This window comes from Neofelis nebulosa, chromosome 8 (assembly GCF_028018385.1).
Source record: "Neofelis nebulosa isolate mNeoNeb1 chromosome 8, mNeoNeb1.pri, whole genome shotgun sequence".
Lineage (NCBI taxonomy): Eukaryota > Metazoa > Chordata > Mammalia > Carnivora > Felidae > Neofelis > Neofelis nebulosa.
Genome location: NC_080789.1, coordinates 16,095,043 through 16,111,039, shown reverse-complemented (window position 1 = coordinate 16,111,039; position 15,997 = coordinate 16,095,043). Strand labels below are relative to the sequence as shown.

Sequence of the window (15,997 nt, the reverse complement as noted above, 5' to 3'; positions counted from 1 at the left end):
AACGTGGGGCTCAAACACACAAGCCGTGAGATCATGACCTGAGCCAAAGCTGGACACTTAACTGACTGAGCCACCCAGGCGTCCCAAAAGTCTTCATGACTTTGAATGACCTGAGATTTCTTAGAATTCAAAAAGTGCAGGCTGTGAAGAAGAAAAAAATTAATCATTTGGACTTTCTCAAAATTAAACTTCTGCTCTATGAAAGATCTTAATCCACAGAATGGGAGCAAGTATTTGCAATATAGATATGTAACATCAGATAAAGGGTTTGTATCCAGTATATATAAAGAACTCTTCAGTGACAAGACAGCTCAGTTAAAAGATGGCAAAAACAAAAACCAGACACTTCACAAAGGGTAATAGTAATAGGAATGACCAGTAAGTTCATGAAAGTATATTCGTTGTTACCAGTCATCAGATAAATGTAAATTAAAACTGAGACACCACAACATGCTTATTAGAACAACTAACATGGGAAAGACATATTAAGTGTCAGGATGCAGAGCAGCTAAGAAGCACATACAGTGTTGGTGTGAACATAAATGGTATAACACTTTGGGAAATTATTAAGTAGTTTTTTAGGTTAACCTTACCAAATCCCACTGCTCTGTATTTACCCAAGAGAAGTGAACAAAGTCTTGTGCATGAATGTTAATAGCAGCTTTATTCACAAGTGCCCCAAACTGGAAACAAGGCCAGTGTCCATCAGCAGGTGAATGGGTAAATAAACTGTTTATACGTGCAGCAGAATACTTCTCAGCAATAATGAAGAGTGAATATGATACAGCCACATGGATGGACCTTGGAGTCATTATGCTAAGTGAAAGCAGCAGCAAAAGAGTGTCCCTGCTGCATGATTCCCTTAATATAAAATTCTAGAAAGTGTGAGCTGTAATGATAAACAGCAGTGGTTGCCTGGGGTCATGGATAGGGAGGGATCTTTTTTGGGAGTGTCGGAAGTGTTCTGGATCCTGATTGTTGTGGTGATTTTACAGAGGCATAAATCTGTCAGAACTCCTCAATACTTACACTTTAAATGATAAAGTTTGTTGGTTTTAATAATGTTCTGAAATAAAAAGAAACTGGACAAAGGAAGACAGAAAACATAAATTCATTAAACTTCATTTTATGTTTTTCAGTATGCATTTCCTTATATTCTCCTAAGCTACATGTATCTTTACCAACCTTTTTTCATCCTACCTTAAAACATGTCCTCACTGTTTTAACCTACATCTACATACTTTGCTGTGCCAACCTGCAACTTAGGAAAGTTATGGTCAAGAAAATGCGATTTTGTAAGAAAGATTATGTCCTGGGTAATGAGGAAATGAGACTGTAGTTAGGGCAAAATAGAGCAGTGGGAGGGAGAACCCAGCTTCTGGTCTCCTTGCATTAGTTATTACGTAGACGCAACGCCCTTTTTAAGGAAGCTGAAAACAGTAAGAGGCATCCTATTTTGAGCCTGTGCTTCACCAGACCAGTCTTTTAATTTCTGCATGACATTTTCTCACAAAGCTTGCTTACTGGCAAAATAGTCATCAGGCTTTTTATAAAAATTATAGAGTGTGATGGCATTTTGAAGTTTTATGATAGAGAAGTCATAGTTTATAAATCCTGTTTTAACCAACACACCACACCCATGAGTGCTGTTAAAAATGTATATACACATGTGCTCCTACAAATTCTTCAAAAAGCCTTTAAGGAGAATTTGTAATGAGATCATAAGCACCAGACATTTGCTAAACCATTTTGCTGTTCATCCATTCAGTGGTCAGGTCAGTTGTAATGCCTGAGAATTATGTTCTGGGCCTGGTAGTACAATTTATAGCGGGATCTCCTCTGTTTCACCATTGTTTGGGGGTGCAGCCATCAATGCCTTCCCTGCTGCATAATAATGCTTGTCTCAGGTTTCAGAAGATGGGTTTGGCAGCCTGGTGGGACATTGCCTGAACCCTTGTCTCAAGCTGGGTGGAGGATACAATTGGAGCTGAAATCTCAACATAAATTTTAAACGATTTCATGTAAAAGGACAAACTTATTGTCAGTGAACTTTACCACGATCCAGGCAACAGTGATTTTATTTCTGAAACAGTGATCCATTACCAGGTATCCTGCCCAGTTTATTAGTTGGCACTAAAATAACATAAATTAATTGGCAGTTTAGTGTAAACTCAACAAAAAGTTCATGAGATTCAGTTTAACTATTTTTTTCAGCTGAATCTTGATAAGTTTTCTAGAGATTTAAGTGCAAATATTTATTATAAAATTATGCAATTCAGTTTTGTTTACTGACACTTACTGAGCCTCTATAGTGAGCCCTGAAGGTTTCATGATTTCTTTCAATAGTAATCGGCAAGGAGTCCCATATCATTTTTGCTGCGTGAATATGTTATTTTCATCCCTGAATTGAAATCACCATTGATTTCATGACATGAGTACAGAGGAAAAGGTGAAGGAAGTAATGAGTTTTGATATCTGCTCACCTTAGAGCTTAACTCCATTAAATGGCACATGGGCATCTTGGGACATGTGGGTGTTGAGGATGTGTCCCTATGCAAGCATGTGAAAGAGAAAAAGTGACTTAAGCTACCTTCTTAGCCACTCAAGGGAAAAGAAGAGACACCTGGGAGAAGTTAAAGAGGCTCAGTAACCCACACATAAGTTCAGGAGTAGGGCAAGTGTGAGTCCCCATTTTAAGGTCTCTGAGTAGGAGCAACTATGTATTCACAAGACCATGAGAGTGAAACCCTTTTTTGGTGCAAGTCTCTGATCCTTAGTGAGCCCCTACGGGGGAAAGGGACAAAGAATAACATCCTAATTTCACTTCCAGTTGACAGGAACAATTCCCAAGGTCCCAACAGGTGGAAAGTCTGATTGCTAAGGACAGAAAAGCCTGTACCTGATTGGACAGGACCTTGGATTTCTTAGAGGAAGGGGCCACCATGCCTTTCCCCGTTTTATCTCCCCTGTTGGGTATAGAGTAGTTGTGTGTTCATTGCTTAGTAAATGAAGAGTTAAACAAATGGGTAAATCCACTCTTCTCTGCTTTCACTTTCCTCCTTTTCGTTCCTTCCTTTCTTTTCCTCCGTTTTCTCTTTTCTTTTTCATTTAGAACTTTTCTAATGGTTGATTAATTTTTATGAAATATATCCTTACCTGTCAGCACTCGGCAGTGGTTTCTAATTACCTTCTCATCCCAGTAGCTGGAACTGTATGCATAACATGCTAGAACTGAGTTTAAGAAATGTGGATTTACCTATGCAATTATGAAATGTGGACTACCTATGAAACCAGTAGAGACTGGTTCCTCAATGGGGTTAGGTTGGTATACTTTGGGTGTGATTTTTCCTCTTTGTAGGACTTTTTTTTTTTTTTAAGATTTATTTTTGAAGCGGCAGTTGGGGGGAGTGGGGGCGGAGAACAGAAGATCTGAAGTGGGCTCCCCACTAACAGCAGTGAGCCGGATGGAGGGCTCGAACCCACAAACCATAAGATCACAACCCGAGCTGAAGTCAGATGTTCAATAAACTGAGCCACCCAGGCACCCATGCAAATGTTTCCTCTTTTATAGGACTTTTAACCTTATGGAGGAAAATTGCTTTTAAAAGTCGTTAGCCACTATGAGGGTATTATTGCTTTTGAAATGTTTAACCTGAAGGTTTTCTTCATTTTAGTGAAATTAATACCTTTTTTTAATCTCGGTACACATGGCTGCCTAATTATTTTACATAATAGAATGTACACTTTGTTTTGTCCAATATCAATGAAGGTACCATTGGATACAACCAGCGGAACAGAATCGATACTCTCATGTATCTGCTAGCATATCCACAAAAACCCATGGTTAAAACAAAGACCATTGAGTTGATAGAATTTGAGAAACTGCCAGCTGGACAGAATGCAACAGTTGCCGTGATGAGTTACAGTGGCTATGATATTGAAGATGCCCTTGTTTTAAATAAGGCTTCCTTGGACAGAGGTAAGTGGGTCTACAGAGCTCACGGTGTGCAGAATTAGGTATAATAAGGATAATCAGCTAAAAGTCACCTGGTGTCAAAATGTTAATGTCAGTTTCAAGTGATTTGAATTTTGTAACATACAAACAGGAGGTGGTTAAGTTTCAGTGTTGACTTTTTTAATGAATATTACATAGAGGTAATTTTTAAAATGTATTATTAAGTGTATCTTTGTTGTTGTTATTTTACTTTATTGGGGACTTGAGAGAGTTCCTCAACAGAAAACATGCAAGAATTTGTTTATTTCCTAGCAGGAATTATAATAGATGAAAAACGGTTTTTGGATAATCTAGTTAGTCAACAACAAACTGAGAAGGCCATAGCAATATTTCTGTGTTAAAGGGTTTTTTAATTGTATGTCTCAACCCCATAATGTTAGACCTTTTTGTTAGCAAAATGCTAAAAGTTAAAAATACCCATGCACAGACCCCCAACCTACCAGTTCCTGTGCAATCTTTTTGTCAGTTTTCTGCCAGTTTACTTTTGCAAGTCACTGCTCATGGTTTGTTAGCTGTCACCTGACCTGAAGTCTGACTCCTCTCTTCATAATCTCTCTCTTTTTCCTCCCTGGCATACTCACTCTGCCTTCCCCTTTACTCTCTGTAGTTGCTAGGCAGCCGTAATAGCACTCCTAGACATGTGTCTTTGGCATTAATGTTGGCTGCACTTAATTTATGCCTCTTTTTTTTCCTCCAGATGACAACAGCCATGCTTTAAAACTAGATGTTTTCCTTTCTGATTAACTGGTAACGTTTATGTGGAAATCTGAAGACTTTGTGATATCTGTCAGAAACTCTGCAACACCATTTAATGATCTGAGTTTACTGTCCTCTAGCTTTTAAGCTATCACCTGTAAATAAAATGTCCATTCACACTTGGAGGAAAACGCTTCTTGATTTCAGGCAGCTCAGATTCCCACTGCACTCTAACACGTTGCAGTTAATGGCCAGTGTACGGAATTTCAAGATCATGTAATGTTTCCAAAGCAGCTGGCTCGCTGAGCGGAGTTTATTATGGCCACACACAATTTACCAGGAGCCATAACGACTGAGACCTTTCTCGGAGACATACTAACATCCTCATCTCCTGTCCAGATGTCGAAATTTGTTACTTCATCGCACGGTCACCTTCATATTTTAAAAGTTACATTCGAGCACGGAGGCTTTATTTAGAAACCCACTTTTTCCTGATTTTCTAAACCCACGTTCTTAGATTTCTTATTAAGAGTTCTGCCTTTGGTGGAGAATCATAAGTGAAGGATTTTACAGCCATGCATTTATTTCATCAGGAATAGCTGACATTTAATCCTGAGGTGTCTCCCTATTTAAGTAAACTCTGACATGGCTCAGTATATCCTAGGGCAATTAGAGAGAGAATGCAGTTTAGAATAACTGCTTGGCCAAAGGGAGAAAAGAAAAGAAAAGAAATGCAGTCACAGGGGCGCCTGGGTGGCACAGTCGGTTAAGCGTCCGACTTCAGCCAGGTCACGATCTCGCGGTCCGTGAGTTCGAGCCCCGCGTCAGGCTCTGGGCTGATGGCTCGGAGCCTGGATCCTGTTTCCGATTCTGTGTCTCCCTCTCTCTCTGCCCCTCCCCCGTTCATGCTCTGTCTCTCTCTGTCTCAAAAATAAATAAAAAACGTTGAAAAAAAAAAAATTAAAAAAAAAAAAAAAAAAAAAAAAAGAAATGCAGTCACAGAATCTTGGGTGACTCCACAGCAGATGGGTCTTCTTGAGGGATTCAGTGCGGGAAGTTTTTCCTCCACCTAAAGGTTTCCTTCTGTTCCTTTTGCTTATCTTTCATAATGCTTATTTATTTATTTATTTATTTTTAAATTTTTTTAACGTTTATTTATTTTTGAGACAGAGAGAGACAGAGCATGAACAGGGGAGGGGCAGAGAGAGAGAGGGAGACACAGAATCAGAAGCAGGCTCCAGGCTCTGAGCCATCAGCCCAGAGCCCGACACAGGGCTCGAACTCACGGACCGTGAGATCGTGACCTGAGCCAAAGTCGGATGCTCAACCGGCTGAGCCACCCAGGCGCCCCTCATAATGCTTATTTAGATTGTTGGTTGGTGTCAGGACTTTTCCCTCATTCACTAGATAAATGTGATCCAAGAGTATAATCAGAGTAAACTCTCCTCTTCGGGGCACAGGCAAATGATTTCTCCTGTTAAAATTATTTGCAGCTTCTTTTCATTTTCTCTCCTCTCTGGAGAAAAATTAATCTTTTTGTGCCCTTGTTTGGGACTTCCTCTGAGTGCCAAAATTGGAAAAAGGAAAAATTTTCAGAGAAGGTTAGCAGAAGTTATGTACCAGAAGGGTGTGTGGGAAGAATCTTGGTTGATCAGTAGACATGGTGTGTTTCCACACTGCTACCCAACTGGCTGGGCGACCTAGGCCACGTGACTTCCCTGGACCTCATTTTGTAGCACTCGTAACACTGTACATAGAGCAGTTAAGCTAGGTGGTCTCTGGGGCCCTTTCCGGTTCCCATATTCTGTGGCTCTGTGCCCTGAAAGAATCACAGTGATGTTCAGGTTTCTCTTACCTTTCTCCATCATGACAGGATGTATTCCATGCTGAAACATGGTTGTAGAGATCCCAGTGTTTATGTGGATAGTAGGTGTTGGAGAGTTTCTGAGCCAGTTCTTTGGGTTATCAGGTTGCTATTTGGCCCATCCCAGATGACCCGAATGTAGAGCAAGTTGCGGGTCATTCAGTAACACAAATACATGTTTTCTCATAGTCGTGTTGGTGGTTCTGACCCCCAGTTTGGTTTCATTTTAGGCTTTGGGCGCTGCCTTGTATATAAAAATGCTAAATGTACATTGAAGCGCTATACCAATCAGACTTTTGATAAAGTGATGGGGCCGATGTTGGACGCTGCTACGAGGAAACCCATCTGGCGACACGAAATTTTAGATGCGGATGGTATCTGTTCTCCAGGTAAGAGCCCTTTTTAAAAACAATTTAAATGTATACTCTTTGCATCATGAAAGTTATGCATCAGTATTTCTGAACATTTGGTAACAGGGAAGAAAAAAATAACAACTTACAAAACCACTTTCCTAACCCAAACAGCTTGGTCATTTTTGATGAATTTCCCTTCTAGTCTATTTTTCTACGCATATATTTTTACATAGTAGTAGTTCTATTCCAGTTATACTTTTCTACTTAAAATTTTCAAGCACAGAAAAGCCACTTTAAGGAAATGTTTAAAACAAAATGCTTTAAGAGTGTAAATGCCATTTCCCTGCATCTACACTGGCGTTTTTCATCATTTGTGCATTTAACATGCAGACTGACTTGAGACTCTTCTTCCCCCCAAAGTGTGACTCCGTGATAATTACAAACTCGCAGTGAATTGTGTTGATGCCACCGCAGCCCCTGCCCTTGAGTCTTACAGTCCAGCGTGGGAGGCTGACAGTGACCAGAGAATCACATGTAAACATATGTCACACCATAGCCAGGTTAAGGAACCCTATAAAGATCTGTGAGGGCATTTAATAGCAAGAGGATCTGACCTAGGCAGGAAGCGCAGGCTCGCCTTCCCTAACGAAGGGCGCTGAGATCTGGAGGATGCGTGGAGTTAACTAGTAAGTAGGGGAGCAGAGTGTGTCCTGAGCTGTGGTGTCCTGTAGCTATAGATGGTTAAAGGTTCTGAAAGGCCGGTGCGGCTCAAACAGGGAGAGGACGGGAGGGCAGTAAACAAGAATCTAGAGAGAGGAAGAGCAGGAGGTGGGGCAGGGCCCAGACACAGGCCTTGCATCATGATGCTGTTTTCATCACGATCCTAAAAGCAACACTACAGTCAGGTACGCATTTTGAAATGATCGTTGTGACCACAGCGTGGAGAGAAGAATAGAAAGGGGCCAAAACAGAGGGAGACCCAGCGAGAGCTCTGGCAGCAGAGCAGGAGAGCGGGGCCACAGCGAGGCGGAAAGATGGGCTGTGGTGGGGACGTTGCTGGGAGGGCAAAGCCACGTGATTTGTCACGATGGTGCCTGGGTGGTGGGTCCTTGCATCTGCTGTGGTGCCCACAGCCGCGTGGCGCACGGCTTCCTCTCCTCCTGGCTGCGTTTCTTTCTCGGAGAATTTTGCTCACTGTTAACCTGGGTTTTGTGTCAGAGAGCTAGCACCGTGACAGTACTGTAGAGTAGTCGGCCTTGGAGCTTACCAGGAAAAGATGCAAAGAAAGGTGAGAATAGCAGGAAAATCAAAGAAGTATTTTGATTGCCTCGTTGTCGGAGTGGGCAATGAGTGAGGACTAGGTGAAATAACTTAATACAAGTAAGTGGCCCAGACTTGTTCTGACACCCCAAGATATATAAAATTGCCATTTATTGGCACGAAGTTTCTCCTGTTAGTTTGGTTCTCTAAACCAGTTTCTTGATTTTTTTACACACTGATTTTTCAAATGGGCTGCCACAATTACTGACGAGCCCTGTTGAACTCTGGCTCATACCATATCGACCTTTTCCTTCCTTGTCTGCATTTCATGGATCAATCTAATCACCTAGTTCCATGCCCCAATAATGTGCGCATTCCACAGAGGTGGTAGCAATTGGACTGTAACACCCTTCTCTTTTTCTTAGGTGAGAAGGTAGAAAACAAACAAGTGCTTGTCAATAAGTCTATGCCCACAGTAACTCAGATTCCTCTGGAAGGAAGTAATGTTCCACAGCAGCCACAGTATAAGGATGTGCCCATCACGTATGTATTGGTTTCACCTTGGAAATACCTAGAAAGATTCAAAAAAAAAAAAAAAGAGAGAGAGAGAGAGAAAGGCTAGGGGAAATTAGAAGTTAGCTCTTGGAGGGTTGGAGAATAGAAATTACAGTTGGGGGTAATAATAGTTGTCATGAAGACAGCGTGGCGTGGAAGATAAAAACAAGCTGTGGAATCATGTAGGCCTCCCACCATGGGTTTGAGTTGTGGGCCAAATAGGCAGGACTTCCAGGTAGAGGGAACAGTGAGGTGAAGGCCCCTTGGACAAAACAGCGCCCAGATTTAGAGGACCAGTGTAGCCTGCTGGGGCTAGGTTGTACAGTACTTGGGAATTCCTTCGGTAGAGAGTGATAGGATCAGATGTGTGTTAAATAAGTAAATTAAACACACTGGCCACAGTGTGGCATCACTACTGCACGGGACTATAGCTGGGTTCAGTACTGGTCATGTGGTATGTTACCTTATGTGGATGAAGCACTCACACCTTGGCCTCAGGTTTTTCATCTGTGCAATGAAAGAGCTACACTCATTAATCTCCAGATGTCTCAAATACAGTGAAATTGGAGACTTCATGAGATGAGCCATGGGCCAGTGATAGCAACCACACTCTGACATAAAAACAAAACCGGAAGAAGTAACAAGATGCTTAGTCTAGCCAGGGTGATTGGAGTTAACTGAACTCTTGAAGTGGGGGTCTGGGGTGACACGGGAGAGAGAGCTGGGTTCCTGGGCCCTGGAAGGTAGTTCAGCAGACCCGTTCTGACCCACAGCTGAGCCCTGCTCCCGGCCAGTCACTGTGCCACTTGTATTGGAAACACAGCTGAAGTGAACCACGACCCTCCCCTGAAAGGAACCACACATAGTTAGCGGAGGCCTGCACAAAAAAAGAAGTCCAGTGAATATCCTGATCACAGTGACTTCGTTGAGAACTTTCTCTGTACCGGTTATGGTTGTGGGCAGTTTACCTGTGTTAGTTCACTTGTTCTGGCCACCACTCCATGAACCAAGTGCTCCTAATAGCCTTGTTCAAAAGACACAGAAACTGAGGCACAGAGAGGTAAAGTAATTTACCAAGGTCACACAGCTGCAAGCAGCAGAGTCAACATTTGAACTCCCACAGTTTGGCTTCAGAGCCCAACTCCTGCCCTCTGTGCTAAAGGCTGCAGTGCTGTGGGTGCCGTGGATTTGTCTGTGGGGTGAGTGGGAGCGCAGAGGAGAAACTGGGCTCTCCACTTCGGGGAGGGGTGAGGGCCCTGGCCCCGAATACTACAAAACAAAAAGCTGTTTCAGGGTGAGAAAGGTGGTTATGCTAGCTGGTTTTCATCCTGTCCTGGAGGAGGAGATCTTTTTTCTTCTTCAGAACTCGCGTCCCCTCCTCCTGGGTTCTGCATTTAATCTAGTCTTTTAGGGACCTGACTCTCTCATTTTCTCTTCTGTCCTTCCATGTCTTCAGCCAGCTTTCTGTCGATTCCTTCCCCACAGGCTAGAAAGTGTGCTCCCATATTTCTTATCTTGAAAAGAAAACGAAACCTTCCTCAGGGCTCTGCGATCCTTCCAGGCTGCCAAGCATCCTGTTTCTTTGTCTGCCATGAGGGAGTAGCGTGGGAATGGTGTGTGCGGTGTGGGTTAAGTTGCCTTACGCCTGCCTCTCACAGTGTTTCCTAAAGGTTAGCCATCTCAGACAAAGACTGGAAAAGGGAAACGGTAACCTTTGGACTTAATGTTGAAAAATGAAAGGCACGTTTCAGAGTCCAAAATGGCAGGGTCAAAACATTCTGTGGTTGATCTTAAGTAAAATACGGCCTGTGGGTGATAGGTTCACAAAGGGCAGTTTGAAAACTCTGTTTTAGTGACTTGCTGTTAATATTAGCTACAAAGGGGCTACGGATTCATATATCGAAAAAGTGATGATCTCTTCAAATGCTGAAGATGCTTTTCTGATCAAAATGCTCCTGAGGCAGACGAGGCGTCCGGAGATTGGAGACAAGTTCAGCAGCCGCCACGGGCAAAAAGGTAAATTGTGTCACTCCTCGATTTGTTTACAAAACTGAAAATAGTATTTGTTAACCACGTATATAAGAAATGTGTAACTTTCCCCTGTTAAAAAAAAATATACAGTGTGTTGGAAAAATCATTACATTGTTAGCCAGATTTATGCTGGTTTTATTTCTTAGACTTTGCTGCTTTTACTTTAATAGCATTGAAAAATGTACCATAAGGTTGCTTCTCTTTGCCATTTATTTCATTTTTTTGCAGCTGCTCCACCCAAAATTATAATTACGAATACACTCTAGACGACGTACCTCCTAAGATACAGGTAGACGTTCAGAAAATAAATAGCAGCACCTCTTTTTTGTGGAAGGTGCGTATGTGTTCCGCTGTCTGTCGGGTCCTAGTACCGTAGGGCGTCAGCACGAGCAGACCGCTCAGAATGGTCTGCGCCTGTGTTTAATGGTGAGCAGCCTGTGTGAGGTTCCCAGCTGGGGGGCTGTGGAGCTGAATTAGAACGCTGGTGTCTGGATCCCAGCGCGGCGCCCTCCCCGTCTGCTGCACGTGGCCCCTCGCCTAGATATGTTTCTCCATGTGGTCCCACTGGTGAGCCCTGCTCTTCCTGGGAGGTTACTGCTGAGTCTTCACGCGGTTGTGGCTCGGCGGTGTCTTGTTTTCGTATCTTCAAGAAACAGAGCACTGTGTCACTACTGATGAACTTGCTTTCTGTAGGCTCCCTCTTAGGTACGCATACCCGCATACCCTTGGCGGTTCAAAGGGGAACGTTTGCCCTGGGGGTCGAATTTGGGCCGCGTCTGCCACTTAACTAGTTGAAGAACAGCAGCAGCAGCTAACACTTTTGTGGCACTAACTGTGTGCCCGGCAGCGTTCTCAGCACTTCACACACACCAACTCGCTGGCTTCTCTCTCACACAGTCCTGAGAGGTCGCTGCTGTTTTTGTAGATGAGGAAACAGAGGCACAGTGACCTGAGTAGCTTGCCCAATGTCCCCAGTTGGTGGCGGAGTTGGTTTTCGAACCCTGGCAGTCTGGCTCTGGAGTCCGTGCTCCTGACTGACATCCCTGCTGTCCTGAGCGTTAAGCACTTGGCATAGTGCCTGGCACACGGTGGGTGCTCAGGAAGAGACGGCAGTGACCACTGACATTGGCTCTTTTGCATTCTGCTCTCCAGCTTTGTGTCTCCTCTTTACTCCTAAATTCCTAGTGCCATGTCCTCGTGGTTTTAACTGATGGGCTTAAAGATAACGGCATATTCTCGCTGATCTCAACTTTTATTTGCTTGCCACACAAGTATATAAAATATTACAATTCATTTACTCAAATGAATCCAGCCATAGTTGTCATTCCTTCCATCAGTGAAACTGTTCCAGACTAACACTGTTTTTTAGTTGACAGACACGAGATTGTTTTAGGCTGTCAGTATTTTGTTTAAAAAAAAAAAAAAAGATTTTATCCATGTGAATTTGACACTTCTAATTCATACAGTTCCCTAAAATGCTAACTCTTAATACCTTTTGAGTGTTTGTAAACACTTCTTGAGATTCTAGTGTTTTCCAGTAATTAGCAGTGAAAATCAACCTCTCTGTATTGAAACTATTTCTCCCTCTCTCTTGGTCTAGGCAATTGCTGAGATACACTACTAAGTCATTCGGGGGTAACCATAATCTTATTTATAGCCTCTATTTTTCTTGACCTGTTCCCTGGACTGGGACAAAGCTTGAAACTCTTCTTATAAAATATTGGCACTGGACACTTTATAAGAATGCACACTGTAAGAGAAGGTCTCCATTTTCTGAATCAGTTTACAAACTTCAGATATCCCAAATCCTCGTGTTTTATTCCACCAGAGTGTTGTGCAAAGAGAGGAAGGCTGGCAAACATTTCCGTGATTATCCACTGTGTTCTAACTCCACTAAACTTCTTGAGAACAGGGATCACATTCTTAAATTCTTATAAAGCCTGATAGAGCCACTCTCATGGAGGGTACCTGATAGGTGTGTGGTAATGGTTAAATATGTGAATGAACTGAAATAGGGAAATGAAAAGGACAGATTCTGCACTCTTGATGGATTGATTTTACTCAGTTTTTAATCTATACATAGTATGTGAGTATGTGTGTGTATAGTATAGACAAAGCAGTACTTTTGAAAATGAGAAACACACTTGATTAATAAGCTCCTATAAATACAGACCTCTACAGGTGCAAGTAATGGCAGTGAGTCTTTCTGCTGTAACATTTTTTCAAACTAATGATATGATAGGGATAATGTTCATTGACAGAAGTGGTTTCCAGCCTGAAGTGATGTGAAACTGCAGATTTTGGAGATCGGTTGAACCTTACTGGGGCTTGACTTGTACATCTCTATGAAATGGGAAGAAGCTCTCCTGGGGTTAGGTGACCTTTCACTTGCAGTGAGGAGTTTATCTTGCTAGTATTCTTTTCCAGATGGCTTTTAATCCAAGGATGAAAACCTTCTGATTAGCCTAGATTCCCTTGATATTCCCTTGTCTTACAGCTTCATCAGATTTATTGAAAAGATTGGGGGGAAATGGACAAACAAAACATGGGTAGTTTAAGCCTTAAGAGAGTAGTGGAGGGAATGATGTAGAACGCTTAACATAATTTTTGTTTCTTTTAAGTGTAGTTTTTTAATCAAGTAATAAATGCACGTGGTTTAAAAGATCAAATAGTACAAAAAAGGGGGTTTTGAACTGAAAAACATCTGTCCCTGCCTTTTCTCCAATTCTGCTTCCCAGAAGAGATTTCTTCTCATTTTTATTCTTCTATTTTGAAATCATATTTTTAAATATTATTTATTTATTTATTTTGAGAGAGAGAGAGTGGGGGTGGCACAGAGAAAGAGAGAGAGAGAGAGAGAGAATCCCGATCCGGCCCCAGTACGGGGCTTGAACCCACGAATCATGAGATCATGACCTGAGCTGAAATTGGATGCTTAACCGACTGAGCCACCCAGGCGCTCCTCAAAATAACATTTTTAAACAGCTATTTATGTTATTCATCCATGTTTGCTATTACCCATTGATTTTCTGTTACGATGGATAGGAGGAGCTGGAACTTGGCTGTCTTTCCTTCTCACTCCCCACCTCCATTCCCTGCACAGGTTTATCGTAATGTTAGGTTACTTATTTCAATTGTATTATTACAACTATATAAATGTTGTTCACCCACAAACCAAGTAGTTGAGGGCATTTTCTTTATGGTCTAACTTTATTTTTTCAGAAATTAACAATCTTTTTCTATTTTGCTTGATTTTCTGATTTCTGTTTCCATTCTTCTATACCATCAATAGTCTCTCAACACAATTTTCCACACGATCAGTTGTCTGTTAGGACCATTTTTCTCCCCAGAAGACCTTCTCTGTAGCACCCCCATTCTTCCTGCTCCAATCTGTGGTGGTTTTCCTCTGAGCCCCAGCTTCCTAGCCAGTGTCTTAAGAACTGATCGCCACAGGTCACAGGAGTTCTGGGCAGAACCTGGCTCAGGGCCGCGAGCAGCCTCATCTTTGTGCCCCAGAAATGTTTTCAAGAAAGGGTAGGAAGCACTCTGTGCTGGTTTGCTTTAATCCCATATCACAGACCAAGGACTTACACAACAGAAAATGTATTGCCTCACAGTTCTGGAAGCTGAAGTCCAAGGTCAGTGTATTGGCAGGTTTGGTTTCTCCTGAGACCCCTTTCCGTGGCTTGCAGGTGGCCACTTTGTCCTGTGTCCTCACACGGCCTTTTCTCTGTGCAACTGCCTCCTCATGTCTCTCTCTCTTCTTAAAAGGACACCAGCCATATTGGATGAGGGTCCACCCCATGACCGTATTTAGCCTTAATTACCTCTGTAAAGACCTTGTCTCTAAACAGGATCACATTCTGAGGTATCCTGGGTGATCTAGGCATGGGGGACACAGTCCGTAACACACTCTAGTGGCAGTCATTTGTGAAATTCCCATCTGAGCCCCCTGTTTCTTGGCTCATCCCATGTCATCCCACCACCACCTACCCCCACCACAGTGGAATAGTCTGTTCATTAAGTTGCTGAGAAAGGATGGCAAGAAGTAACTTTTGTAAGATCATGTATATCTGAACATGTTCTATCCTCCTAGCTGATTTATACCCTGGTTGGTTATAGAATTCTCGATTGAAAAATTCTTTTCTCTAAGGATCCTGACAACATTGCTGTATTATTATCTAGATTCCATGTTACATTATTCTTCCTGATCTGTGTGTGCGCGTGTGTGCGCGTGCGTGCACAAGTGTGCTGTTTCTCTCTCTTCCCCTTCCTCCCATCCCCTTCCCCTGAAGTTTTTACTATCTTCTGTTCTTGGAATTCTAAAATTTTCATTCCTTGTCCTAGGAAGTCAGGTACCTTCTTATTCTGGAAGTTCAAGTTCCTTCAATTTTCAGATATTTTCTTATTTTGTTGATAATCTCCCTTCATCATTTTCCTTGTACTCTCATTGTCCATTTCCTTCTCTTGTTTTTCTTTCTAGGATTTGATTGACTTTATTTTCCATATTTTTTTTCATGTTTGTTTATTTTTGAGAGACAGAGCGTGAGCAGGGGAGAGGCAGAGAGAGAGAGGGAGACACAGAATCCAAAGCAGACTCCAGTCTCTGAGCTGTCAGCACAGAACCCGACATGGGGCTGGAACCTACGAACTGTCAGATCACGATCTGAGCCAAAGTCAGATGCCCAACTGACTAAACCACCCAGGCACCCCAATTTTCCAGATTTTTTAAAACCTATTGTATTTTAATTTCTAATCAAAAATATTAATTTATAGTCTTTCTTATAGCCATAAGTATATATTTTTAGTATTATATTCATTTTTAGTTTTAGTTGTTTGTTTTCCTTTTCAACTGTGTTCTGTTCCTAATTGTCTGTACTCCTTGAGGGGTTTCTTCCCCCTTCTCATTTGTTGTTGGGAAATTTTCTCTAATACCCGAAATGTCCATGAACCCTAAAAAGCAATTGGAAGCTTTATGGCCCAGGAATAGAATTTGTTGACTGGTGGACATCACTATAGGGGAATCAGGCAGTGAGCCATGATTATTGCCGGTGCCAGTTTCTATTAGGATCTTTATAACTTTTGCTAGAAGGTTGGAGCTGGGAATGAGGGTCGCGACAGTACTTAAGACCATCAGCTGCCCTTCAGGGAGCCAGGTAGGGGCAGGGGGCTGGGACCCACTCTTTAGTGCACAGACTTTGATTTAATTCCTCTGTATCAGGC

The 15,997-nt window shown here is 42.3% G+C and overlaps 1 protein-coding gene across 1 annotated transcript in view; it reads left to right on the top strand.

Annotated features, from left to right (window-relative positions):
• Positions 1-15,997, top strand: part of POLR3B (RNA polymerase III subunit B) — a 106,630-nt gene that overhangs the window by 63,845 nt on the left and 26,788 nt on the right. The window contains exons 20-23 of the mRNA XM_058741533.1: positions 3,770-3,979; positions 6,806-6,964; positions 8,614-8,731; positions 10,617-10,759. Coding sequence (XP_058597516.1) covers positions 3,770-3,979; positions 6,806-6,964; positions 8,614-8,731; positions 10,617-10,759 — 630 coding nt within the window. The remainder of the gene's footprint in view (positions 1-3,769; positions 3,980-6,805; positions 6,965-8,613; positions 8,732-10,616; positions 10,760-15,997) is intronic.